Genomic DNA, 24,110 nt, shown 5'->3' on the forward strand with positions numbered 1-24,110 from the left:
GAAGCCAAATCTGTCGACTCCTTTTATAGAAAATATTTATTGGTCCAGTAACAGCAGTGAAGAAGTGACTGTGGCCCCAGCTGGCATGATGCCAAAAGGCCCCCCGCCTGGCTGACAGCCCCTACCTGGATTGTGGGAGTTTGAGCAACTGTTGGAGGAAAAAGGGAGGTGCAGCCGGGGAATCAGAGGTGGAGAGTTGTAGGTCCCCCTCCTCACCACAGGCACAAAGACCCAGGAAATGTTTGGGGGTGGGGGCTTCCATGCTGCCCTCAAGTCAGGAGGAAAGGGCAGGGGCCCTATTCCCAGGCCCCAGGCGAAAGCCCCTGCAGGGTAACTCTGCCCCAAGTCTTCAGCAGGTGAGGAAAAGTGGCTGGGGGGGGGCAGCATGCCTTCCCCCCCCCCCACACACACGGACAACGCGGGGGGGGGGAGAAGATGTTTCCAATCAGAGGCAGCCAGACGGGCTCCTGCCTTCCAAGGACAAGAGGGATCTGGCCCCGTTTTGGGACCTTTTGGCCACCCCCCCTCCCCCCATGGCCCTGGCCAGAAGCGGAAGAGTCCCCCCCTCTCCTGAGCCCCGGCCACCTTCCCAGCTCCTCCAGAGGGGTCCTTTCACCTCCTTTCTCCAGTCCCACCTGGACAGGTAATAAATATTCCCCACCCACCCCAGCTCAGGCTCGGCTGCGGGGGTTGTGGAGGCAGTGAGGGGGCTGCCCTGCGGGCACGGTGCCAAGGGGGCACACGCAACGGTAGGAGCCCTCCAGGTTGAGGCAGCGGCCGCCGGAGCACAGCCTCTCCACCTCCCTGCATTCGTCAATATCTGCGGAGAGGACAGAGGTCACGTCAGGCCGGCCTTTGGCCAGGAGAGCAGGGCTCAGCCTACCAGCTGGGGGGCAAGGAGAGGGGGCCCTCACCACGGCAGGCCATGTGGGTCGGGTCAAGGCGGTAGCCCTCATTGCAGGAGCAGGTGAACCCATCCGCAACCTGGACACACCGGCCATTCTCACAGCCACTCAGGATCCCGCACTCCTCGGCCGGGAGCCCCCCGGCACCTCCAAAGCCTCCTGCTGGCGAAGACCAAGAGATGCAAGCAGGCTTCGCTTTTGCACTGGCACAGCCTGAGACACCCCCCCTTCTCCCCCCTCCTTAAAGCTTCCCCTCCCAGAGGCCCCCTTCCAGCCCAGGACCTCCTGCAGGGCCCTTTTGCAAACCTGGGAGTGGTAGCTCCCCCTCCCCCTTTGTCACCAACTCACGGTAGTCTTCGCTGGCGCGACTGGGCCGTTCAGAATAGGAGTGCCCACGGCCATGGGATGGGTAGTGCCAGTCTGAGTCAGGGCGGCTGCGAGGCTCCTCAGCCGGGGTGTCCAGCTGCGCATGGCTATAGGGTGCGTCCTCCAGGCCAGCTGCCGCATCATAGGGGGATGGTCCATACAGTGACTCATGAGGGAGAGCGTCATAGCTGGGAAACAGAGGGCCGGGCCGGGCCAGGGGGCCGTAGACATCAGGGCCGTAAGGCAGAAACTCTCCTCCGCCATATTCGAAGGGTGCCCCCAGGCTGCCCGGCCGCCCCAACCCATAACTGGGGCGCTGCAGGACATTGCACAGGGCCTCAAAGTCATCTGGGGGAAGCAAAGGGACGGGGGGGGGGAGTTAGTACCAAGAGAGCTTAAATGCAGGGGCAGATGGTCTCCAGGGGACCCCCGGAGGGCGTAGGCAGGCTGCTGAGCAAAGGCAGAGGAAAGGGGGCCACCAGGCTCCCCACAGAGGCTCCCCGGAGCCTCTCCTTGCTATTAACTGTCACAAAGCTAGAAAGCGGGCAGGAGACCCACGGTGGCTGGGGGGAGGTGGGGGCTCAGGAAGAAAGCAACCTCCCCCCCAGGCTGGCAGAGCTGCATCCGGAGCACACAATATGGGGCCTGAGGGGACACCCGGGAACCTCCCTGCATGGCGCAAGCACTTTCTGGCCTCCAGCTCCAGCTTACCGTGCAGATGAGCGCATAAAAGTTTAATAAATGAATGGAAAGAGGCGCCTGGGAAAAGGCGGCTGTTCCTCCTTCTTAGCGCCTGGTGCTCCTCTCCCCTTCCCTGTTCATGAGCCTGCAAGGGGGGCCCACGGGGGCCTGCCCCTCCGCTCCATCCTCTGCTGCTGGGGGAGGAAGGAGGGCACCTACCCGAGTCCCGGGCTGGGCACAGAGCGCAGTTCATGCTCCAGGCCTCCCCGTAGAGGCAGCAGCACTCCGTGTACGGCACCCGGCGGTCCAGGCGGGGTCGGCGGCACACCAGGTCCGGGCCCACCTCCTGCCAGCAGACGGCCAGGTCCTCCTCTGGGGGGTGGAGCAGGGATGGCCAGGATGACCCCCAAGGACCGAGGCTTGCATGGCAACCCGTCCCCCATCGCCCCCCTGCGAGGCTGGCCCAGAAGGGGGGAGAATACAAACCCAGGCCGTGGCTCTCATTGGTCACGCAGCGGCGCTGGGAGGGGTCCAGCACCAGGGGAGCAGCGCAAGAGCAGTAGTAGGAGCCGATGGTGTTGATGCAATGCCCCCCCACGCAGGGCTCGGCTTCTTCATCCAGGCACTCGTCGTTATCTGGGGCAACAAGGGCATCGGTCGGTCTCAGGCCCCGAGCAGCTGAGAAGTGGAGGAGGGGGGGGGCAGTGCTCACCAATGCACTCCAGGTGTTGCGTCTCGTAATAGAAGCCATTGGGGCAGTAGCAGGCGTAGCCAGGGATCTTGTTCAGACAAACCCCGCCCTTGCACACCTGGGAGCTGAAGAGGGCACACTCGTCCACATCTGTTTAGGAACACAGAGTTGGGCATAAAGGTAAAAAGTGAAGACCCCCTAAGCACCCTCTTCCGTGTGGGCCCCCAGCCCCATTTAAACTGGCCACATCCAGACACCCCCCCCCCCGCACAAGTGCACACCTGTAACTGCTGGGGCGTTTCTGACGAGGACAGCCGCATAGCCAGTGCCGTGAGGACACAGAGCCTGGAATTCGGCTGCAGGGAAACAGGCGTCTGTCAGCAGCTGCCCCAAGGGCCCCCAGCCCCCCTCCCGGCCTCAGCCTATGGCAGGGGGGGGGGCTGGGCCACGGGAAAAAGGCTTGACTGGGTGCAATCTGTTGCTGGAGCTCCCGTCCAGGAGCCTTCGGAGACCAAGGAAGCCCACCCAGGGAGCCTGCCTGTCTCCGCCGTTCTCAAGGCCACCTGGGCCCCCCGAATGCCAGGACAGCCCCCGCTTCCCTTCCCATTGGGAGCACAACTCTCCCCTTCCCCACTTCCCATTGGGTTCCTAGGAGTCAGGAGCAAAACTGGGTGAGGGTCCCTTGCATGGCTCCCCTCAGGCAAGCGAGCCAGAAGCCCCTTCCAGGAAATTAACTTGACCCCAACCGTTCCCATGACAACAGGGGATCCTTTCACCCGAAGGATCAGGGACCCCAATGCCACCTGCGGGCCTCTAAACTGTAGCTATCGACAGCTGAAATGATATACCTTTTCTTGTCTTTTGCTGTATTTTTTTCACTTAGAAACACTTTATATACATTTTCTTTGACAAAGCCTGTACTTTTTATATGTCTGTGTTTTCCCCACTTCTAAGCTGCAAAATAATAAGCTTTTAATGGGGGGGGGAATATGTTCCTAGAGCTGCTCCCATCCCCATCCGTGCTCCCTCCCACACACCCCACAGCCTCCTCCAGGAAGCCCCCTTGGCCCTCCCGGCCTTACCTGTCCCCAAGGAGGGGCAGGCCTGGATGTGGCAGTCCAGGCCCCACCCGTGGCCGAGGGTACAGCAGCACTCCTGGCGGGTGGCGTTCCTGGCCAGGACGTTTTCACACGCCTGGGCGGCGTTTGGATCAAAGTAGCAGTCCCTTCGCAGGCCATCAGCAGGGCTCTCCGGCTGCGCAGCCTCTGGGTGCCTGAGGAGGGCTGGGGGACGAGCTGCAGGACGGAGAAGGTGGATGGGACCCCTCCTCAGGTTCATTCAGAGTCCCCTCCCAAGTCTCCCCTCCGCTGGAGGGCCCTGGGTGGTCCGAAATGCAGCTGGGAATCTGCCTGGCAACATCTGTCCTGCAGTCCCTCTCTGAGGGGGTCCCGGCCACCTTGGAAGCCCTGCAGGCACTCAGGTATCTACACAACCCCCACCCCACCCTGCCTGGGCTGGGCTGATCCATCTTGATCTGAGGTGGGGGGCAGGAGGTGTCTTCCCAGCAATAAGGGACGGGTGCCCAAAATCAGGGGTGTCCTCATCCTCCCCTTCCCCTGGCTCACCTTAGTTAGTTAGTCGCCTGATGGTTTTCAATTGTTGTGTGTCATTGTGTGACATTGAAAACCACCCCAAATCCTTCGGAAACGGGGTTCAGAGCGGTTTCCCTCCAAGGGCCACCTATTGGGAAGGCTGCCCCTCTGCCCCCCGCATCCCCCCCCCAGGGCCTGGGATACTGGGCCAGTTGCAAGTGTTCTCTGCTGACCCAGCTCTGGGGGGCTTCCCTCTTCAGCCGGGGCCTCTGAAGCTGATCTCCCTTCTGTCCCACCCACCCACCCCCCCAGCTCTCACCAGCACTGGGCAAAGCAAGGCAGCGGCCAGTCATGGGGTCAAACTCTTCCCCAGTTTGGGGGCAGATGCAGAGGAAAGAGCCTTCCACGTTCTCACACGGTGCTGTTCCACACACCCCCTGCAGTGTCTCACACTCATTCACATCTGTGAGGAAGGGATGGATGGAAAGGAGGTGCCACTGGGATCCAAGCCCCCCTCCCCCTCCCTCCTCCCTGCCGTCTGCCCCCCAGGACCTCCATCCCCTCCCCTGCTGCCTTCCCTCCCACATACCTACGCAATGCTGCCCATCCCTGGCACTTTCATAGCCCTGGTCACAGATACATTGGAAAGAGCCAAGCAAGTTGTGGCAGATGGCATGGGCACCACACGTGGAACTGTTCTGGCACTCGTCCACATCTGCAAGGGTCACGAATGCCCACTCAGAAGAGCTGTGGCCCTTTGGTGGCTCACTAGGTTGCAGAGGTCACCTCTGTGAGGCTCCTCCTGCCCACGGCCTGAACCCCAAAACAAAAGTCCTCACCTACGCAGCCCCCAGCAGCTGTGGCTTGGTAGCCCATCTGGCAGGTGGCCACACAGTGATAGGAGCCCAGTGTGTTCTCACATCGCATCTCTCCACACGCCCCGGGCGCCTGGCATTCATCGATATCTGGAGGGGGAGCCGCCGGTTGGTACGCACGCAAGGCTAACGGGCAGGAACCCTCCCGGGCCGAAGGAGGGTCTTCTCAGAGAAGGCTCCCATGCTGACGCTGGCCACCAGATGCCCAGAACCAGCCCAGGGTGGGGAAGGAACTCACCAACACAGTCTCCTGCGCCACTGGTTCGGTAGCCGGCCTGGCAAGCCACAACACAGCGGTAGGAGCCGGCTGAGTTTTCACAGCGCTGCCTTCCACAGAGGGCTGCCCCGTACTCCTGGCATTCATCGATGTCTGTGGGATGTCAGAAGAGAAGGCGGCTCAGCAGGAGCTCCTGGTCCTTGGGGAGGGGCTCAGAATGCAGGGACCAGACCCCGCCGTAAGCATCCAAGGGGCTAACCCCTCTGGTGGAGCCTAAGAGCCGAGGTGGCGCAGTGGTTAAATGCAGCACTGCAGGCTACTGCTAGATCAGCAGTTCAGCGGTTCAAATCTCACCAGCTCAGGGTTGACTCAGCCTTCCATCCTTCCAAGGTGGGTAAAATGAGGACCCAGATTGTTGGGGGCAATATGCTGACTCTCTGTAAACCGCTTAGAGAGGGCTGAAAGCCCTATGAAGTGGTATATAAGTCTACTGCTATTGCTATTATGGTGGAGCATCCCAGGACGAGTCTCCAGGGTCCCCAGGGCCCCTGCAAGGGCGCAAATGTGTGAGATGACCGCAGGGGCCCTGGCAGCAGGCCCTCCTGGGAGAGGTACCAGCACTGGGGGGCGGGGGGGGGGGTTGGCAGAGAAATTCTTGGTTTGCAGGGCCCACTAGAGCTGTTGAGTGAGGGAAGGCCGTATCTGGTGGACTTGGAGCTTGTGCTTACGGTGGTCTCCAGGGTCTCCCGTCTCAGAGCTTCAAGCAAAGTTCTGACTTTTGCCCCTTCTCAACCGTGGCAGGCTGGAAGCAACAGTGCACCCCCCACCATCCCACACACCCCGAGACCAACTGCCGAGAGGCTGCAGCTGGAAATGCCACTCACCCTCACAGGCGGCTTTGCTGGGTGTGCTGCGGGTGCCAGGGGGGCAATAACAATCAAACGAGCCTTCGGCGTTGGCACAGTGCCCTCCAGCACAGACGGTAGCGCTGAGGCATTCGTCAATGTCTGTGCAAAGGCCAAAGGGGAGATCAGCAGGGCACAAACCCTGCAGCGGTTCTGGATCTCGCCCCCTCCCTTGGCAGCACGCACTCAGTGCCCCCCAGGTGAGACTGCAGGGCCCTTACCCTCGCAGGAGGCCCTGTCGGGGGCCGCAGTGAAGCCCTGGGCGCACAGACAGGTGTAGGAGCCCTCGGTGTTGAGGCACTCGCCCCGTGGGAAGCAGAAGTCTCCCTCCAGGCACTCGTTGACATCTGGCAGTGGGGAAAGATGAGCGGGCACCGTTCTTGCCAGTCTTTCCAGGCTATGCCTGGAGGGGCCCAGAGCTTGGAAAGAAGCCCAGCCTGGGTCTACAGGAAGGCAGCAGCCCCCGACTGAGCTCAGCCCTGGCTGGCATGTTCCTCTAACGTGTGGCACTCACCCACACAGGAAGTGCCCCCTGTGCCCTCCGTCCGGTACCCTCGGGCACACTGGCAGCGGAAGGAGCCCTCCGTGTTGAGGCAGCGCCCCTGAGGGCCGCAAGGCAATGCCGCTGCTGCACACTCATCAACATCTGTGGAAGGAGTCTGCCCATCAGTGGTGCCCCGGGCGTGCCCCCACGCCTCCCCCTGCCCCGAGCTGCCCCCTCCCCTTGCACACCCAGGCATTGGTCTTCTGTCAGGCTGGCCCGGAACCCGGCAGGGCAGAGGCAGCGGTATCCCCCGGGCACATTCTCACAGCGACCGGAGCCACAGGGGGGAGGGCTTTGCAGGCATTCATCAAAATCTGTGGGGCACAAAGCAGGAGGCAGCATCACTCCGGAGCCACGCCCGTCTCTCTGCTATGGATGCCTCTGAGCAAAGCCTGCCCAAGTGGGAGGACAGGCTGCTGCCCTCCCCCAAAGCACAACCTGGACAGGGGCAGCTCCCCCCACGCCCCCTGACCTGCACACAGAGTCCCCAGCGGGTTCGTCTGGTAACCAATGGGACAGCTGCAGCGATATCCACCCGGCACATTCTCACAGCGGCCAGGCTGGCAGAGGGAGGGGCGCTCTTGGCACTCATCCGCATCTGGAAAACCACAGGGCGACTTTGTTTGCCAGGCCCCTCCCTACCCCCTTTCTGCTTTCGCCCCACCCCCCACCAGAAAAGGAGACTCTGGCCAAGGGGGAAGTGAGACCCACCCCCTTAGAGGGGCTTTAAACCCTATCAGCAAAGGAGGTGTGATCTTGGGGGGGGCCTGCTCTCACCCTGACACTGGCGGTACCCATGGGAGCAGGCACAGAGGCAAGAGCCAGCGTGTTTGGAAATGGGGGGAGGCCTTGGGGGCACCCATTTACATGTGCAGCCAGAGAAAAAGAGAAGGGCAGCCATAACGGCAAACCACCCCCAGGTTTCTCTGAATGAGAGCCACGATTTCATGCCCCCCACCTCTGCCTACCAGTAGAAAGGTGGGGGAGGAGCTCGTGCTTCAAGACCCCACCCCCATTATCTCGACATTCAGCCCCCGAGGGGTTGGGCTGGTAGCTGCTGGGACAGGAGCAGCAGAAGGAGCCCAGGCTATTGAGGCAATGCCCACCCGCACAGGGCCGGGGCACGTTAGCACATTCATCAACATCTGGAAGGGAAACCGGGGAATGGGAGACGCGGGCGCATGATGGGAAGGGCGATTCCCCTGAAGGCCAAAGCCTCTGGAGACCCTACCCTGGCACTCCACTCCAGAGGGGTCAGCGTGAAAGCCCGTGTGGCACCTGCAGCTGAAACTACCCGGGGAGTTCTGGCAATGCCCATTGGCACAGGGGCGCGGACTGCTGCGGCATTCGTCCACATCTGCAGAGAGGGGAGAAGACGGGAGTACGACTGACAGGGAGGTTGGAAGAGAAGAACGGCCCGGTGGAGCCGGAAGAGGGTTGCTCCCTGGTTGAGCCCAGATCAGGCTGAACCGGGAGCACCTTCATCTGCTCCTTGAGGTGGGGGTGGGGTGGGGGGGATATTTATGCTGCCAGCCGGGCTCAGCCCAGAATCTACCAGCTTCGCAAAACCCAGCTTGCCTCTGAGCATCTGCCTGGCCATCAGAGGCACCGTCTTTCGGGAGGCCTTGTGGAGGAGGTGAAGGCCTGCATGCCATCCCAAAGGTCACCCCCCCCCACTGAGTTTGGGGGGCATCCTTCTCGAACTCACCAATGCAGTGAGTGCCTTGAGGGCTCAACCAGTAGCCGCGGTCACACACGCAAGTGTAGCCCCCCCGGCGGGGAATGCATCGTCCTGGCCCGCACACCTGGGGGTGTCTCTCGCACACCCTTCGCTCAGCCTCTGGGGAAGCATGCCATGGGAGCCCGGTCATTTCTTCACTCTGGCCTTTCCCCCCCCTCCCCCCCCCTTGCCACCTGGCATAGCCCCACCTTCTGTGCTCGGTGCAGCTGGCCCAGACCCAGGGGGCCGAGAGGGCAGGGGCCAAGGAAAGCGCTCCAGCCGCGTAGTGGGAGGGGTGCTCCAGAGAGCTGCAAAGCAGAAAGAGGAGGCATAAGGAAGAGAGGAGGGGGCTACCTTGGAGGCACACGCTGGTCAAGGGGAGCCCCCTCCCAAAGACATACCCACAAGAGACGGCGGTGCTGCTGTTGTCCGAGGCACCTGGGGGGGAGGCCCCTGCCTCCCATGCTGGCGGGTCACCGGCACCCTGGGGGGGTCCTGGCCAAGGAAGCGAGTGTCAAAGCGGAGGTCCGAGGCAGAGTAGTGATAGCCGGGCCCAGCCGGGCAGATGTCCTTGAACCCCTCTGGCAGGAGAGCAGCAGCGGCAAGTCAAGGAGAGGGCAAAGTGCCCACCTCACCCCCCCAGGCCACCCCGCTGCCTTCACCCCTGCCCCGCTGATGGACTCCTGCTCCTCCGGAGGCAGAGCTCCCGGGGCCTCACCTGAGCCGAAGGGCGGGCAGTGCTGGCAGCCCCAGCCCCAGGCCTTGCCCACCCGGCTGCAGCAGCAAATCTGCTTGGTGATGTTCCGCAGGGTGGGCAGGGAGCAGCGTCCGTCCCTCAACACGCGGAAGCAGGGGGCTTTCACCTCGGAGATCACATGGTGGGCTGGGAAGGAGAGGAGGGCTTAATACTTTGGCTGAAGTACTTTGGAGGGGGGGGCTCCAACCCGGGGCAAGTCTGAGCATGGCTGGATCCAGTGGGGAGAGGGGCCTTAAAACCCTTCAGCCACTCCCCAATATAAAATATTGTGCTATATCTTAGATAAATTTGAATTTGGTTCAGATCAGTTGCATAATTTGTCCAATTTTGAATAAGAACTTCTTAATATCTGGGCACAATTTCTGACCGATTGTACCTTTGGCACAATCCTCACATCTCACTTCCCTCCCTTACACACTTTTGTGTGAATTCTTCAACCAAATGTTAAACAAGCTTTTACTTCCACTCTGTCACCCTTTGGGGGGGGGGGGGAAGAGAGGGGGAAAACACAATATTGGGTTTCCTCCATGTTACCTTGGGTGGCCAGGAGAGGGCAGCATTGGCCCACCTAGACCTGCCTGCCTTGGGAGCGCAAAGAGAAAAAAGCCTCCCTTCTCTCCCCCCCCCCCCACCACCAAGCCACCGGCAGGTTCTCTTCCTGGGCTCAAGCCAGCTGTCCTTCGAGGGCCCCCCGCCCCACCCTGCCTTCCCTGGGGCTGGACTCACAGATGCAGCTGCTGCGGGAGGAATCAAGGATGTAGCCCTCATGGCAAACACAGGCAAAGCTGCCACGCGTGTTGGTACATTCCCCATTGTGGCAGAAGTTGCCCTCCTGGCATTCATCCACGTCTGGCAAGAGGGAGAGGCGGTCAGGAGGGTCAACTGGGGGTCTGCCCCCCACCTGCGGGCCCAGCCTCTCCGCGAGGCTCCCTACATCCCTCGCAGCCCAGCAACCCTTCCCGGGCGGCCCCGCCTACTCACCCACGCAAGAGTTATTCAGCCGCAGGAACCCTCTGGGGCAGCCCCCCGCGTTCCTCCCAACTGACCCGGAGGCCCCTGTGGGGAGACAGCAGCATCAGAGGATGAAGGACCAGCCCGCCTCCTTTCCTGGGCCGCCGCCCGCCCCCACAGAAGGGGCTTGGGACGGGGGTGGTGGAAGAGGAACGCGGGGCTTCCCAAGCAGGGAGGCAGGCAGCAAGCCTAGCCGAGAGGCGCCTGTGTTGGGGGTGGGGGAGAGGTGAGGGTCTGTGGAAAGAACTGGACCAGGCGAAGGCCCGGGCAGCAGCAACCCCCGGCTTTCGGCTCTCTTACCCACGTCCCCATCGGCACAAGGCAGGCAGCCATGGACACCCCAGGCGACACCGGAGCCACGGCAGCAGATCTCTCGCGTGCGCAGCCCAGGCAGGGGGGCGCTGCACTGAAAGGGCGAGGCAGCGGCCAGTTAGGCAAAGCCCCGGACCAGCCTAATCACCGCCCCACCCCCCGCTAACTCTCCCTGCTCCTGGCAAGCGAGGAGAAGGCAGGGCTGGTATAGCCCAAAAGGCCCCCCGCCCCCTTTGAGATGGAGGCTGCGAAACAGGCCCCCGAGTAGCGCGCTCGCTTCTTTCCGGGCGATTTTCAGCCTCTCCAGAAGGAATCCGTCGCGCAAAGTTGCACTCTTGCCTGCGAACGTGGTTCTGCGTGGGGTGTGAAGAGAGACCTGCGTGCGCTGGAGTTAGGCGGAGAATTCAGCAGAGAGCACCTGAAATTGGGGGGGGGGCGCCTGGGGGACCCTTCCTTGCCTGCCCCCGCCCGCCCGCCCGCCCGCCGCTCCCGCCTCCCTCGCTGGGAGCGTCTCTCAGTTACCGGCCTCCCCCTGTGGCCGCCCAAGGAGAGGAGCCCTGCGCTTGGCCAGGGAATACGCCGACATCTGAGCGAGGACCGAGGCGGGCTTGATCCGGCCAGGCGCCCGGTCGCCGCCAATTCCGGAAAGAGCCGAAAACCCTCGCGCGCCCCAGACGCAGTTCAGGCCCGCTTTCCCTGCTGGCTTCGGGGGGAGCGGCGGGGATGGGTTGGAGCAGGATTTGTTCGACTGCAGTCCCAGCCTACCTCTTCGCCGCGCAGCTGCTGGAAGCAGTAGCCGAAGCCGGAGCTTTCGCCGTAGCCACCCTCGGGATCCCGGCGGCTGCTCTGGGCCAAGACGCCGGCGAGGGCTCGGCGGGAGGGCGAGAAGGCGTTGGGGTCGCTGGGTAGGGACTCCTCGCTGACTCGCTCCACCTGGTGGATGGTGACCGAGGCCTCCGGCGGGTGCTCCACGTGGACGTTCACCAGCGACGCCAGACCTAGCGGGAGGAGACGGCGGTGGGGCCCGAACCCAGAAGGGGCTCAGGCCTGGCCGCCAGCTGCCCCCCCCTCCTGCTGCCCCCAGTATGCCCGGTGCCCCCCGGGAGCTCCTCCTTTGCCCAGGGAGTGACTGCTGTGAGGGGATTCTGATGACTTACTGGCGTTATATGGCTGCCCATCTGATCTCATCTAAAAGACACTTAAACTTTTGATGCAAAATGATGTTGTATGTATGGATTCAATATTTAGAATATTTTGTTTAAAATTAAGGAATAATAATTACAGTTGAAAAATTGGCATATAACAATAATGTACTTATGTTTATCTAATGAACAATTTGATTTATAATTGTAAGTGGTGACCATGGAAAGGACGCACAAAATCTTGTAACCAAACGACACGATATATGAAATGGAAGAAGGTTGTATGTGTCTTATGTTTTTGTTTAAAAATAAAAAAAAAAGTAAAAAAAAAAAAAAGTCAGCTCACAGCAGGTAAAACAATCTAATAACAATAAGTGAACAACTGTCCATGAGAGGGAAATCAGCATTGGTAGCGAAAGGCCTCCTATCTCAGCTCAAGGCAACCCTCAGACCCCCCGTGGCTTCAGAGCCGTGGCTTCAGAGCCTCCCTAAAGGCCAAGGGGCGGGGGGGGGGGGAGGGCAGCCTAAGGTCTAGGGTGGGGAGGGGATGCAGGGTGAAGGCCCCTGCGGAAGGGGCTCTTTGTAGATGGGACCCTGACACGCCAGTCCTAAGGGGAGAGGGGGGTGGGGGACCCTGTTTCTTCTAGAGCCTTCTAGTCCTTCAACTGGGGGCTCCAGCTCTTAACTGCCCTGCTCCACGCAGTCACGGGCAGGAGATGGCCCTGCCTAGGTGTCCTCCTCACCTGGAAGATTTGCAGGCAAGCAAACTTTCACAGCCATTTCTCCCCCCCCCCCCGCCCCGGCTTCCTTACCGTCTCGCTCGTAGCGGTGGTTGGCGATGGGAAGGGTGTGCACGGACTGCTGCTGCCACCTGTTCTCCAGCTCCCCCTCGGTTCCCGGGTGAGCAGGGCCTTGGCTGAGGTAAGGAAAGGCCGGGATGTGGCAGAACTTCCCTGTCCAGTGCGGGGGGCAGAGGCATTTGTCCTTCCTGAGACAGACTCCCCCATTTTGGCAGATGAGGGGACACAGGACTGCAGGACAGAGAGAAGGCGGGAGTGGAAACGGAGGCAGAAGCTCAGCTCACGGAGGCCGGGAGCACGACAGCCAAACACCGGGCCCCCTGCCTCTGCTTTTCAGCCCCACCCTGGTCAATGAGGCCCCTTCCCTGTCTGGCCCTGTCGCACCCTGGACCTTCCCTTCCCAAGGAGAATGAGCCCAGGAGAAGGCCGGGGGGGGGGGAGACGGAAGCAGGGCCCACAAAGGCCACAAAGAGGGGCTGCTCCGAAGCCCCTGAAGGCAGGACGAGAAGCAACGGATGGAAACTAATCAAGGAGAGAAGCAACCTGGAACTAAGGAGAAAGGTCCTAACAGTGAGGACAATTAGCCAGTGGAACAGCTTGCCACCAGAGATTGTGGGTGCTCCACCACTGGAGGTTTTCAGCAAGGAATTGGCCAGCCATTTTTCTTGAATGGAATAGAGTTTCCTGCTTGAGCAGGGGATTGGATTAGAAGACACACACACACACACACACACCCAAGGTCCCTTCCAATTCTCTTATTCTGTTACTCTATCTGTTTGTCCGTTGCTCCGTCCAGGAGAGAAAGGTAATGTGGGGAGGGGGAGGACACGGCTTTTCCCCATCCCATCCTTTGGCTGCCCTGAACAGCAGCCTCCTAAGCCTGCCTGCTCTGGAAAGGCATTGGTCCCCCAGACTAACAGATGGCTCAGCAACTCTTCTCAGTACCGAAATGTCCCTTTGATTTGAGACATTGGCTCTCCAGCAGGCGCTTAGCCCAGAGACCTGGCCCTGATGGCAAGGCTGAGGGATGGACAGAGGCCTCTGGGCATTTCTCGCCCGCCCCACGTGACCCACAGGGAAAGAAGCAGCAGCAGGTTGCAGTTCCTGTCCTCGGGGGCTACCTGGGCAGGGAAGTGAGCCCCTCCTGCCTGCCCAAGCCCTCCACTCAGACTCCTCCCAGGGAAAGGATTCTGGTTGGAGGGCAGCCCTGCGGGAAGGCAGGGGCTCCAGGGCAGCCGGAACAGCAGGGCGGGGGTGGGGTGGGGGGGAAGGGACGTCCCTCGAGCAACAGAGCAGCTGCACGGCCCAGATCCCTCCATCGCACTTGGAGCTGCTTCCTCTTCGCAAGTTCAGCTAGGCATTTTATCCACCTTGGGGGGGGGGATGCCAAAGGCTGCCTCCCCATGTGTCCAAGCAGTCAAGAGTACGTGACCCCCGGCCACTGGCCAAGCCCCTCCCTGCTGTGCTCCCACCCACCCGGGGCCTGGGTAGCATCAAGTGGAACAAACTGCACAACAACTGGAAGGGAGGAGACCGAAACGCCCCCACACAGGGTCTCAGGCGGGAGGCCGTGGCCTTTCTGGGGAGAACTGATGCCTGCTGGGGACAAGAGGAGTGGTGGGCCGGAGGGGGACTTGAGGCCCAGAGGCCTGTCTTGCTCTAGCACAGCCACCGCCTTGCTCCTTCTCCAGAGCTTTGGCCGGACTGGAGCAAAGGCAGACTGGCACCCGGCCCAAGGCAGCCGTCCCATCTTTTGGTGGCATGATGCCAGCCTCCTGTTTATGCTTTCATTTCCCAGCCCTGAAGAGGCTCCAGGAAGGCTCTGGTGTGGGGCTGGGCTGCTGAGGAAAGAGCTCCTGGAAGGACAGGAACCAGGGGAGGTAAAACGGGCAGCCCAACCAACAGTTCTGTGCCTCCGCCCCAGATGTCCCCTCCCCCCCCCGGTGACCCCTATAGTTTTGAGAGACCCTTCAGCGCCCACCTGGGGGGACGGGAAGGCCGGCCCCGCCTGCAGGCAGCTACCTGCTTCAGGGCTGCGAGTCTGACCTGCCCCTGCCCTGCCTCCTCCCAGCCCCCTCCTGCCTCTGCCAGGCAAGGACACGCCCAAGAGCCTGCCTGGGGCAGCAGCCCAGGGGACTCCCGTCCAGAGACAGCTCTGCAGTCGGGGGGGGGGGGGCAGCAGCCGGGAGAGGTAGGGGCCCCAGAAGGAAGAAACCGGGGTGGGCCGACCGAAGGGATGAAGGCCAGCCAGCTGCTGATTCCTGGGCAGAAGCTTGCATGGGAAGGGGGGGGGCAGAGCGAACCAGGAACCTGCTAAGCAGCGGCTGAGTCTGAAAATAAGGTAAGACCCCCCCAGAGGGCACCTGATGTGCACCAGGCAACAAGAGGGAAGAGGTGCTTGAAAGCGGAATGGGGCCAGGGCACTCCGTTTCCCCCTTCCCAGGGTCTGGGATGTATGCTGGCCCTCCCCTCTCCCCACTGACTTCTCAGGGGCCCATGATCTCAACCCAGAAGCCAGTGGCTGTCGGCTCCCCTGCCCCCCTCGGTACTTACAGACTCGGAATCCGGAAGCCCCTTCCACTGCCCGGGCGGCCTCCCCGCTGAGCAGAGTGGTAGCGTTGCCCTGCTGGCATCGGTTAGTGCAGCGCCCATTGCTGCAGTGCATGTGGCAGATCGTGGGGGTGAAGAGGACCTTGACCTGCTGACCCTCCCCAGGCAGCGGGGAGAAGCCGGCCAGCAGCATCAGCATGGCCAGCAGCAGGAGGTGGTGGACGAAGCCCATGGCCCCAAGCTGAGCAGGGAGCCACAGCTCCAGACAGGCTGCAGGCAGGGAGGGCTATGCGCCCACCATGGAGAGCACACAGACTCACCCGCTAATTGGAAGCAGCAAGCTTGGGGTGGGTGGGCTGCAAGCCAACAACAATGTTTACAAGGGAGCACGGCCGCCAGGAACACGGTTAACTCTTAGCTGCTCTCCACAAGCCCAGAGGAGTGAGCGTCCTTCCCTTGCCCCCCCCCAGCGCAGAAGGCCCCCCCTCCCCAGCACACAGAGCCAAGGTGCCAGCAGACAAGCCGGCTCTGCTGAAGTCCCTCCAGCTGTTCCCCTCTGCAAACAGCTGCAGAAAATGCGTCAGGAGATGGGCTCTCCTGCGCAAGCCACCCACTCTCCTCCACTGCACTCGTGGGGCCCTCGCGCTGCCTTACGCTGCTCCCAATTGCTGTGTCCCCACACCGACACACACACACACACTGCCGCCATCAGGGCAGCCCCCCCCCCTCAGCAGCTGCTTCCTGCCCAGCCTGACTGGAGCTCTCCTGGCTCCTCTGGAGAGGCTGCCCTGCCCGCCTCATATTTCCCTCCCCTCCCTTCCTCTTCCATCTGAAGGGCGAAGCCCCCCCCCCCCCCCGTGTCCCTCTGTCCCATTTCTGCCCAGGGGTCACTGACAACAGGCAGCCAATTCCTCTTCTTCAGCCTGGAAATGCAAGATCTGAATCTGGTTTCTAAGTGGAAAGGCCCCCCCCCTCCCGTTTCCCCAGCTGTTGACACCCAGGGCTGCTTTGTGTTGGATTTCTGACATGCAAAGCCTTCCTCCTCCAACAGCTGTGCCCAGAAGAAAGACCCCCCCACTTTGCAAATCTCCCAGCAGGCACCGTTTGGGAACAGGGCAAACATCTGTGCCAGCTGGACATGCACTGGCTGGTCATAATGAGTTTGTCTTATACTCTAAGCCAATTCTCCATCTCCCCCCCCCCCGCCCTCGGCTGCCTGCTGCCTTCTCAGACATGAAGAGGACTTTGGGATTCTCATTCCAGAAAAATGGGGGACCCCTAATCAGAGGGGAGAAGGAGGAACCTGGGGCAGCAACAGAGCAGACCTGGGATTTATGGAAGTTTCAAGGGAGGGCAAAGTAAATGCCCCCCCCCAAAAAAGAATAAAGAAACATTTGAATGTGGAAAACACTCAAAGCCAGCAAGGAGAGGTGGGGCTTCCTGATGGCCTCCCCAGGGAAGAAGCGGGCCTGTGGGCGGTGGGGGAAGGAGCAGCACCCGCTCTCCTCCTCCTTCCAATGCAGCTTCACATGACATCATCTGGAAAAACCTAGGCGGGGAGGGGGGGACAGAACAACTGCCAGACCCAGAGGGGTGGGGACTGAGCTGGACATGGGAGCTCTTCTGAAACTTCCAGATGGGGAAGAGGGGGGGCCTCTCTACAGAGAGAGAGAGAGAGGCCCTCCCCTCCCCCCCCAGGCCTCTCTTGCAGAAGGGTCTCTCCGGCTTAGCCCAGATGTGTGGGAGACAAAGTGGGCAAGTGGATTGTTTGAGATCCTAAAGGGACCCACTAAAGAGAAGCTCCAAATCCTCCTTGGATGGCCCTTCCTTCAAGGTTGCCCCCGCAACTCCCCAACTCCCCTTCCAAGTCCCCACCTACCTCCTGAATCTCTCTCCCGCTGCAAGGGTAGGAGCCTCCCCAGGGACGCAGGCCCTCCATCCGCCTGGCCTTCCGGATGGGCCTCTCCTTGCCAGAGCGATCCGGGGCCCTGTGCTGTGACTGAATGAGAGACCCTGGCCTTTCCCGCTCCTCAAAGGAGGGGACCTGCTTGAGATGCCCCCTTCCAGAGGAGCCCACCCACTGCTTTCAGCCAGCAGCTTCCAGGCCCCCATCAGACTGCTGCCCTTCGTTTCTGCTTAGCCTGTACTTTGCTGCTCCCTGACCAAGAGAGCCCCCTCCCCGCCAGGTCCCGAGGCCTTATCCTCTATCCGGCCTACAGGAAGTCCTCTTTTGGAGGCACGGCTGGCTGTGAGGTCACCAGAACATCTGCTTGCGAGAGAACTCTAGGCAGGAGGACACGCCATGCCAAGTCTTCTTCCAAAAGGGTGACAACTTCTCAGGATTAGCGGATCTAGCATGGATTCATCTATTCCCACTGGAGGAAAACAAAGCACCGTTTGCTCCCAGCCTTCCAGGGGGGGGAAAGGCAGGCTGCATAACTTACCCTTCTTTTTGAAAAACCAAAGGCCCTTCTGCTTTAGCCTCAACGGTGGGTCTCTGCAACGGGCCCAGACTGCCCCCCTCCCAGTTCAGCTCCACCACAGAGGCCCTCAAGGTACAGCTCAGGGACAAGGGTGCTTCCCAACAGCCCCCCCCCGCAGCTCTCTTTCCTGCCACCTCTCCCCTCCTCTGACCCCTCCCCTCCGGGGCTGTCAGAATGGCTCTTTCCAGGAGGGCCCGTTTCTCTTTGCAGAGCTCCTATGTCAGGGCTGCCCCCCCCCCACGCTTGCCAGGGGTTGGGGCCCCTGCGTGGCCATTCTCGCCTGCTGTTTGGATGGGGGAAAGCCCAACTCACGAAGGCCAGGCGTAGCCCGAAGGTTTCCTTCCCATCCGCACTAAATGAAGGCTGCGTGGCACGCTCCGACCACTCTTCCCGGAGTGGCTTCTTCAGGGGGTCAGATTCTTTTGTTTTTTTAATTAAAAGTTTTAAAAAGTTTTTACAAATATTTACCTCCCCTCCCCCACCCCACCCCAAACCTCCCCCCCACCATCTTCCCAGAGCAAATACAGGGTAAAAATCCTTAACAACCATATTCTAAAATAAACTAACAGACTTTAGCATCATCATCCCTCAATTGTACTTTAACTCCCCTTTCGTTAAGCCAACTCTAAACAAATTATATCGTTCCCTGCTCATTCAATCACAAGCTATCTGGAGTTTCTTAGTCCCATATTTACTTTGAATATAATCAACCCACCTTCTCCTTCTGATGATCCCATGGAGCTTTCTGGAGCAAACAGCCGTCGCTTTCCCACCATTCCGAAAGACGAGGCGGCTGGGCGGCAGCCGACAAGAGTCTAACTGGCTACAGAACTGACTGAGCAACGGATGCAGCAAGTGGGCCCCAAGGGCCCCAACCTCATTTTAGGCCTAACGCTATTCAACCTATCTATAAATCTCTTGGTTGAAGTACTGGAAAGTACAATAATTGAATCTGGGATGAAATATGGAGCAAGCACCTTAAAAGCGATTCCAAGACGTGGGTGGATCTGAATTTCAACAGGACAAAGCCCTCATCTGGATAGGAAGAATCAAGGGCTAAATCAAGGGCTAAACCCTGAAAGTGCCTAAAAGGATCTGGGGGTCTTGATGGGCCACATGAGCCAACAGTTCCAGAAAAGCTGGAGTAAACCAAGAAAGAGTGGCAAGCTGGGCTGCACCGACAGATGTAGAGGATCGAGTCAGCCTGAGCCTGTGCTGGTCCGGTTCCAGGTTTTAGGAAGGACACGATAACTGAGGGATTTCTGGAGGGAAGCTTTCATTAGGACAAGGGGGAAATCCTGATAGGAACAGTTGGAGGCGCTGGATGTCCTTACCCCGGAAAGACCACAGAGAAACACCATCTGGAACATGAACAAAAAACCCCCAGGATTCGAAAAAGGTGTGTGGCATCGCAGTGGTCGGACTTTCCTGGGATCCCGGGATCGCTGCCGAATTCTGGTCATCCGGATGGTCCATTCGAACCTAAACCATCCCGTAGAGACGGTGATAGGTAGGGGTATGTCCTGCTAATCCCAGAGACCCCCACAAAGTCTCTGGTGATCCGGGAAAAAGCCCCTCTTGCCGGCGACTAAGAGTCAGCTTTTTGGCTGCTGAAACTGCTGACCGCCCTGAACGTAAGCACTGGAGAGAAGCATGTTGATTTGGTGAGAGTTTTATTTTTATACCCTAAAACTTGGAGACTTTACTTAAAGAAAGACTGATAAGAAAATAAGCGGCGGATGTAAGAAATAGTTAAATGAAGGTGTCCTTTTTTCTTTTCCCTTTTTAATGCCGGAAGCCTGACTGGATTTAAGAAGCGATTCGATTTTGACTTGGATTTTGACTTGGACCAGCTGATTGTGCTTTTCTTCTTACTTGCTTTTTTGGACCTTTTGGAATTATTGTTACAATTAAGTTGGAATTGACCTAGAATCCTTTCCTTTTTTATTAATCACTTTCTTAAAAAAAAGAAAAAAGAAAGTTAAAGCAGAGTGTAACAGTGTAACAAGAATTGAGATTGAAACAAATATCACTGCCACCTAGTGGTTTTGGAATAATGTCTTGTTTTTTGCATGAATGTTTGGAGAGAAGCTGTACAAGGCTATTCAGTTAGATAAGATAGTGGGAGAAACACAGAAAAACACAGCTGTTTCTTGGAAACTATCAGTAGCTGAAAAAAATTTCTCTGAAAGAATAAACAATTTTTTTTCCTTTTAAAGGGGGAAGCCTAGAGTGACCTTGGAAAGGCTTTCGCCCTGTAAAGACTTTGAACCTTCTTCTTCTTCTTCTGCTTTTTGGCTCCCTTTTGGTGGCAGTGTTTATCTTACCTTGTTTTGGAAGCTGTGGTTTCATTCTCTTTACTTCTTCTGTTTTGATTTTGACCTTTTTTTCCCTTTTTCTCTTTGGTTAGAGTGTTCAAGGGTGCTGGACTAAGGGAAATGTCAACATTTTTTCCTCCTTTTTTATTACTCTCTTCTTCCCTTTTTATTTTCATAACTTTTTGCATTGAAGAGATTAAAGAATCTTTATTTTTCATTTTTCCTTTTTCCCTTCCTGATTTTTGGTTTTGCATATTTTTTCCGTTTCCCTTCCCTTTTTTATTGTTGCCTTAATGATTAATTATTGCTTTATTTTCTTTTTCTCTTTGTCCCTCCGTGGTCAAAACCCAAATACAACAAGGAAGATGAGCAGAAAAACAGCAACTGTTGGCTCCGCAACAACAACTCCTTCCTCTTCCCCTGCAGGAGGGCTGAGATCAGCACAGACTTCGGTGCTTCAACAGGAGAAGGGAAAGGACAAGGGTGTAACACTGGGGGCAACTACGCAAGGAATACAAAAACTAGAGGCAAGAGGAGGGAGTATTGAGAAGAGATCGGAGAATATCGAAAAGAGGTTAGAAAATATAGAACAAAAGACAAGTAAAACAGAAGAAAAAATTGAAATTATTCAATTATCCAAAGACTTAAAAATATTTAAATGGTTTTATTCACCCCGACCAAAATGGTTTTTTACCAAAAAGACAAATTAAAGATAACATGAGAATAATTTTGAATACATTGAAGTATTATGAGGCACACCCTGAAAAACAAATAGCTTTGATCTTCTTAGATGCCCAAAAAGCATTTGACAACATGAACTGGCGATTTATGTTCTTGCAATTGGAACAGATGAATTTTGGTAAGAAATTCACACAAGCCATTCGAACTATATACTATAAACAAACAGCAAAGATAATGATGAATGGAGAATTGACGGACTCCACTGAAATAAAGAAGGTACAAGACAGGGCTGCCCATTATCACCCTTACTATTTGTCTTAACATTAGAAGTATTAAATAGAAAGATCAGAGAAGAAAAAGAAATAAAAGGAATGAAAATCAAAAAAGAATATAAATTACAAGCATTTGCGGATGACTTGGTTTTTATTCTCAAGGATCCACTTGAAACGGCACCTAAATTGATTGAGAGAATAGAGGAATATGGGAATGCAGCTGGTTTGAAAATAAACAAAGACAAAAGGAGAAGAATTTTACATCGAGACAAAAGGAAGAATTGGCAGAAGCATTGGAGATCCAAGTTACAAACAAGGTTAAATATTTAGGGATATATTAAACTGTAAGATGTAGCACTCTTAAAGAGAATAAACTTAAACTATATAAACTTAAGCAATAGATTGCGTCTAATCTAATGAAATGGGAAAATTTACAATTATCAACGATAGGGAGAATTTCTACAATCAAAAGGAACATTCGGGAAATTTTTTTTTGATGAATTAAATAAAATAGTTTTGAAGTTCATCTGGCAGGGGGAAAAAGCAAGAATAAAATTAAAGTCGTTACAAGATGCTAGATCAAGAGGAGGAATTATATCACCAGGCAACTAGCTTGATGTGGGTTAAGGAGTGGATAACACTAAACTCTAGATTATTGACTCTAGAAGGACATGACTGATTGTCGGGATGGCCTGCTTTTTTTATGTTGCAAAGGTATTAAAACACAGGGTTATTTCAGAAGCCATCACCTAAGGGAGGCTTTGTTATTGAATTCGGAGAAGATTTAAAAACAATATTACTTAAAAATACCAGTCTGGCTATCAACTATTGAAGCCTTTTCATATCAAATAATATACAAAAAGGAACAGTTAGATATGGTGACATTTTGAATGCAGAGGGTAAACTCAAATCCATGCAAGAGCTGAAAGAGGAAGGAATAGAAATGAATTGGTTTTCATATGTGCAAATACAATCTAGATATGACAAAGATTACAAAATGGAAGGTTTTTAAGATTAAAAAAACTGAGATGAAATTTTGACAGGTACTGATGAAAAAGTAATTTAAAAACTATATGGACATTTACTAGAGGTTAAGCTAATAGAAGAACAAGTTAAAGAACCTATGATAGCTTGGGGAAAAATTTTTGGACATGGGATTGAACTAGAGAAATGGGAGAAATTGTGGTCCCAAAATTATAAAATGACAATATCAACAGCTTATAAGGAAAATTTGTATAAGATGTTTTACAAGCGGCATCTACCTCCAACGAGAATAGCAAGAATGTTCAAAAGTAAATCGGAAAAGTGTTGGAAATGTCACCAGACACTGGGATCATACTACCACATGTGGTGGACTTGTACAGAAGCTAAAAGGTATTGGACTAAAATCCACACATGGTTGGAAAAAAATGACACAGAAACGTATAGGGTATTATACCAGATACGTACAATAAAGACTTGAAATACTTGATCGTATACAGAATTGTATTTGCAAAAAATTGGAAAAATGAGAAAATACCAACGCAGGAGGAAGTTATTCGAAAAACAATGGAATGTGCTGAAATGAGTAAATTGACATTTGAAATCAGAGAACAAGAGGATAAACAATTTTTTTAAAGATTTGGGACTTGTTTTATCAATGGATACAATTACCATAATCTTGAATTGTAATAATAGAATGTGATAGGAGATATTATAAAGACATATTACTTTTATATAGAATTTATAGATTTATAACAATGTAAGACCGAGGCAGACACTGGCAATGAAGCGCCACCTGCCGGCGATGGAGAGGAAGAACCGCAGTGGGGCGCTCGGAGCAGAGGCGGCCTTCATCGCTCACTTCCCGTCCGCTTCTCCCACCGCTCGACCGATACCTGCAAGGAGCCAGAGAAGCGGTGGCGGTGGCGGTGGCGGCTGTGTGCTGGTGGCTGCCAGCCTTTCCCTGCTGCTCTCCCCGGCTCTGATGCCCCCTTTGCAAGCCCTTCGGCCTCCCCCGGAGCTTTGCAGCCCCAGTTGCTCCTTCCTTCTGAGGGGGCCACCTGGGGCTTTTCCTGGGATGGGGGAAGAATTACACGCGTGTGCTGTGTGTTCCATTTGCACTCTCTAGGCTTCCCAGAAGAGCCGAGGTGTCTCCCCCACAGGCTCCGCGAGGAGAACTGAGGGGAATCTCTCGTCTGTGTAGCTGAAAGGAAGAAAGGAACCTTTGCTCAAAGCCTTTGCTGAAGGCCTTGCCTCTCCCCCCCCCCCCTGGCACTGCGACTTCTAACTTCACACCAATTGGCCCCCTGCTTTCCTAAGATGTGAGCCTGCCCCCCCCCCCAGCCCCTTCTTCTTTAAGGAGACCTGAAGCCCTCGTCTGCCAAGGCCCCGGGAGAGGAGCAGGGAGGCAGCCGTTTGGGGAAAACTCTTCCCTGCAAAGAGGAGACTCTCTCTGAGGCGAGATGCTCTTCGAGCCTTCCAGGATTCTGGCCATGGAGGGCGAGGAGTCAGGTTCACTGTCCGCCATGCGCTTTCCGCTGAGCTGCTTTGTGGCAGAGAAACGCCGCTCCCTGCCTTGGAGCAAAGGAGCCTCCCCCACCTGTGCAGCTGATGAGCTTCCCCCGTTGTGACAAGCGGAGCCCAGGATTAGGACGTAAATGGAGAAAGGCAGCTGGCAGGCCGGGTTTTGCTCCACAAGGGCTGCCTTTGTCCTGTGGTGGAGAAGTTTGTTCCCATCAAGGGAGAACAGCAGCACAGGTGACGGCATCGACCCCCCCCCCCCAAACACAAAGGCCCCAGTTACAAAGGAGCAGCAAAACACGAGGACTACTGTGCTGGGTGCCCATAAATAAATAATCCTTGTGATTATTTCAAATTTGGTTGCGTATAAAATTGCACAACTACAACACGCTTGTTAGAAAAATACAGAATTGGATCATCCCCAAGAGGCAGCACTGAGAGCAAAATGCAAAGCTCTCGGCCTCAGCTGATCACTGCAAAAGGCAGAGACAAATGGGGGGGGGGTGCTTTGCTCTTTTCCCCGAAGTCTGCATTGTTTCCCCCCTGCAGAAAAGGCGAAAGCCAAGAAGAGGGGAGACCTCCCACAGGAGGCAAAGGAAGCTTGCTCTGATCACACCCCCACAACACACCCCCACAGACACACACCCCCCCCTACCTCCTTTCTCCACCCATTGCTCCCATTTGCCAAGGAGAGGAATCCGGTTAACAGAGAAAGCCCCAAACACAGGCCCAGCGGCTGGGCTCCTCCTCCTCCTCTCTCTGAGGGCTTGGGGTCCTCCTGCCCTG

At 56.5% G+C, this 24,110-nt stretch overlaps 1 protein-coding gene across 2 annotated transcripts; it reads right to left on the reverse strand.

Annotated features, from left to right (window-relative positions):
• Window positions 1–18: 18 nt before the first annotated feature.
• Window positions 19–15,354, reverse strand: LTBP4 (latent transforming growth factor beta binding protein 4). 2 transcript variants are annotated; one of them, XM_014056397.2, is made up of 28 exons: window positions 15,072–15,354; window positions 12,531–12,749; window positions 11,342–11,574; window positions 10,565–10,670; window positions 10,235–10,309; window positions 9,980–10,102; window positions 9,215–9,379; window positions 8,898–9,077; window positions 8,706–8,804; window positions 8,485–8,616; window positions 8,008–8,133; window positions 7,249–7,374; window positions 6,965–7,090; window positions 6,747–6,878; window positions 6,454–6,579; window positions 6,212–6,334; window positions 5,349–5,480; window positions 5,075–5,200; window positions 4,825–4,950; window positions 4,555–4,698; window positions 3,726–3,938; window positions 2,925–2,999; window positions 2,665–2,793; window positions 2,439–2,588; window positions 2,172–2,324; window positions 1,254–1,619; window positions 915–1,064; window positions 19–820 (listed from the first exon to the last, which is right to left on the reverse strand). In XM_014056397.2, exons 1-28 carry the CDS (start codon window positions 15,298–15,300, stop codon window positions 672–674), a joined length of 4,233 nt encoding a protein of 1,410 aa, XP_013911872.2. In that variant the 5' UTR covers window positions 15,301–15,354; the 3' UTR covers window positions 19–671. The 2 variants fall into 2 exon arrangements, with proteins under 2 accessions (XP_013911872.2, XP_087584019.1); XM_087727893.1 differs by having other exon boundaries at window positions 2,172–2,588.
• Window positions 15,355–24,110: the final 8,756 nt, after the last annotated feature.

The sequence above is a fragment of the Thamnophis sirtalis genome, unplaced genomic scaffold, assembly GCF_051295495.1.
Source record: "Thamnophis sirtalis isolate CommonGarterSnake01/CBP01778 unplaced genomic scaffold, rThaSir2_p1.2 scaffold_13, whole genome shotgun sequence".
Lineage (NCBI taxonomy): Eukaryota > Metazoa > Chordata > Lepidosauria > Squamata > Natricidae > Thamnophis > Thamnophis sirtalis.

Bases quoted from the DNA above. Each gene is read 5' to 3' on its own strand.
- LTBP4 (XM_087727893.1), bottom strand. From the start codon at position 15,300: ATGGGCTTCGTCCACCACCTCCTGCTGCTGGCCATGCTGATGCTGCTG. The intron at 7,375-8,007 runs GTAGGGTCTCCA...GTGGTTTTCCAG, and splicing joins CTCTGGAGTGGAGTGCCAGG to ATGCGGATGAGTGCCAAGAG. The intron at 821-914 runs GTGAGGGCCCCC...TCCTCTCCGCAG, and splicing joins GACCCACATGGCCTGCCGTG to ATATTGACGAATGCAGGGAG.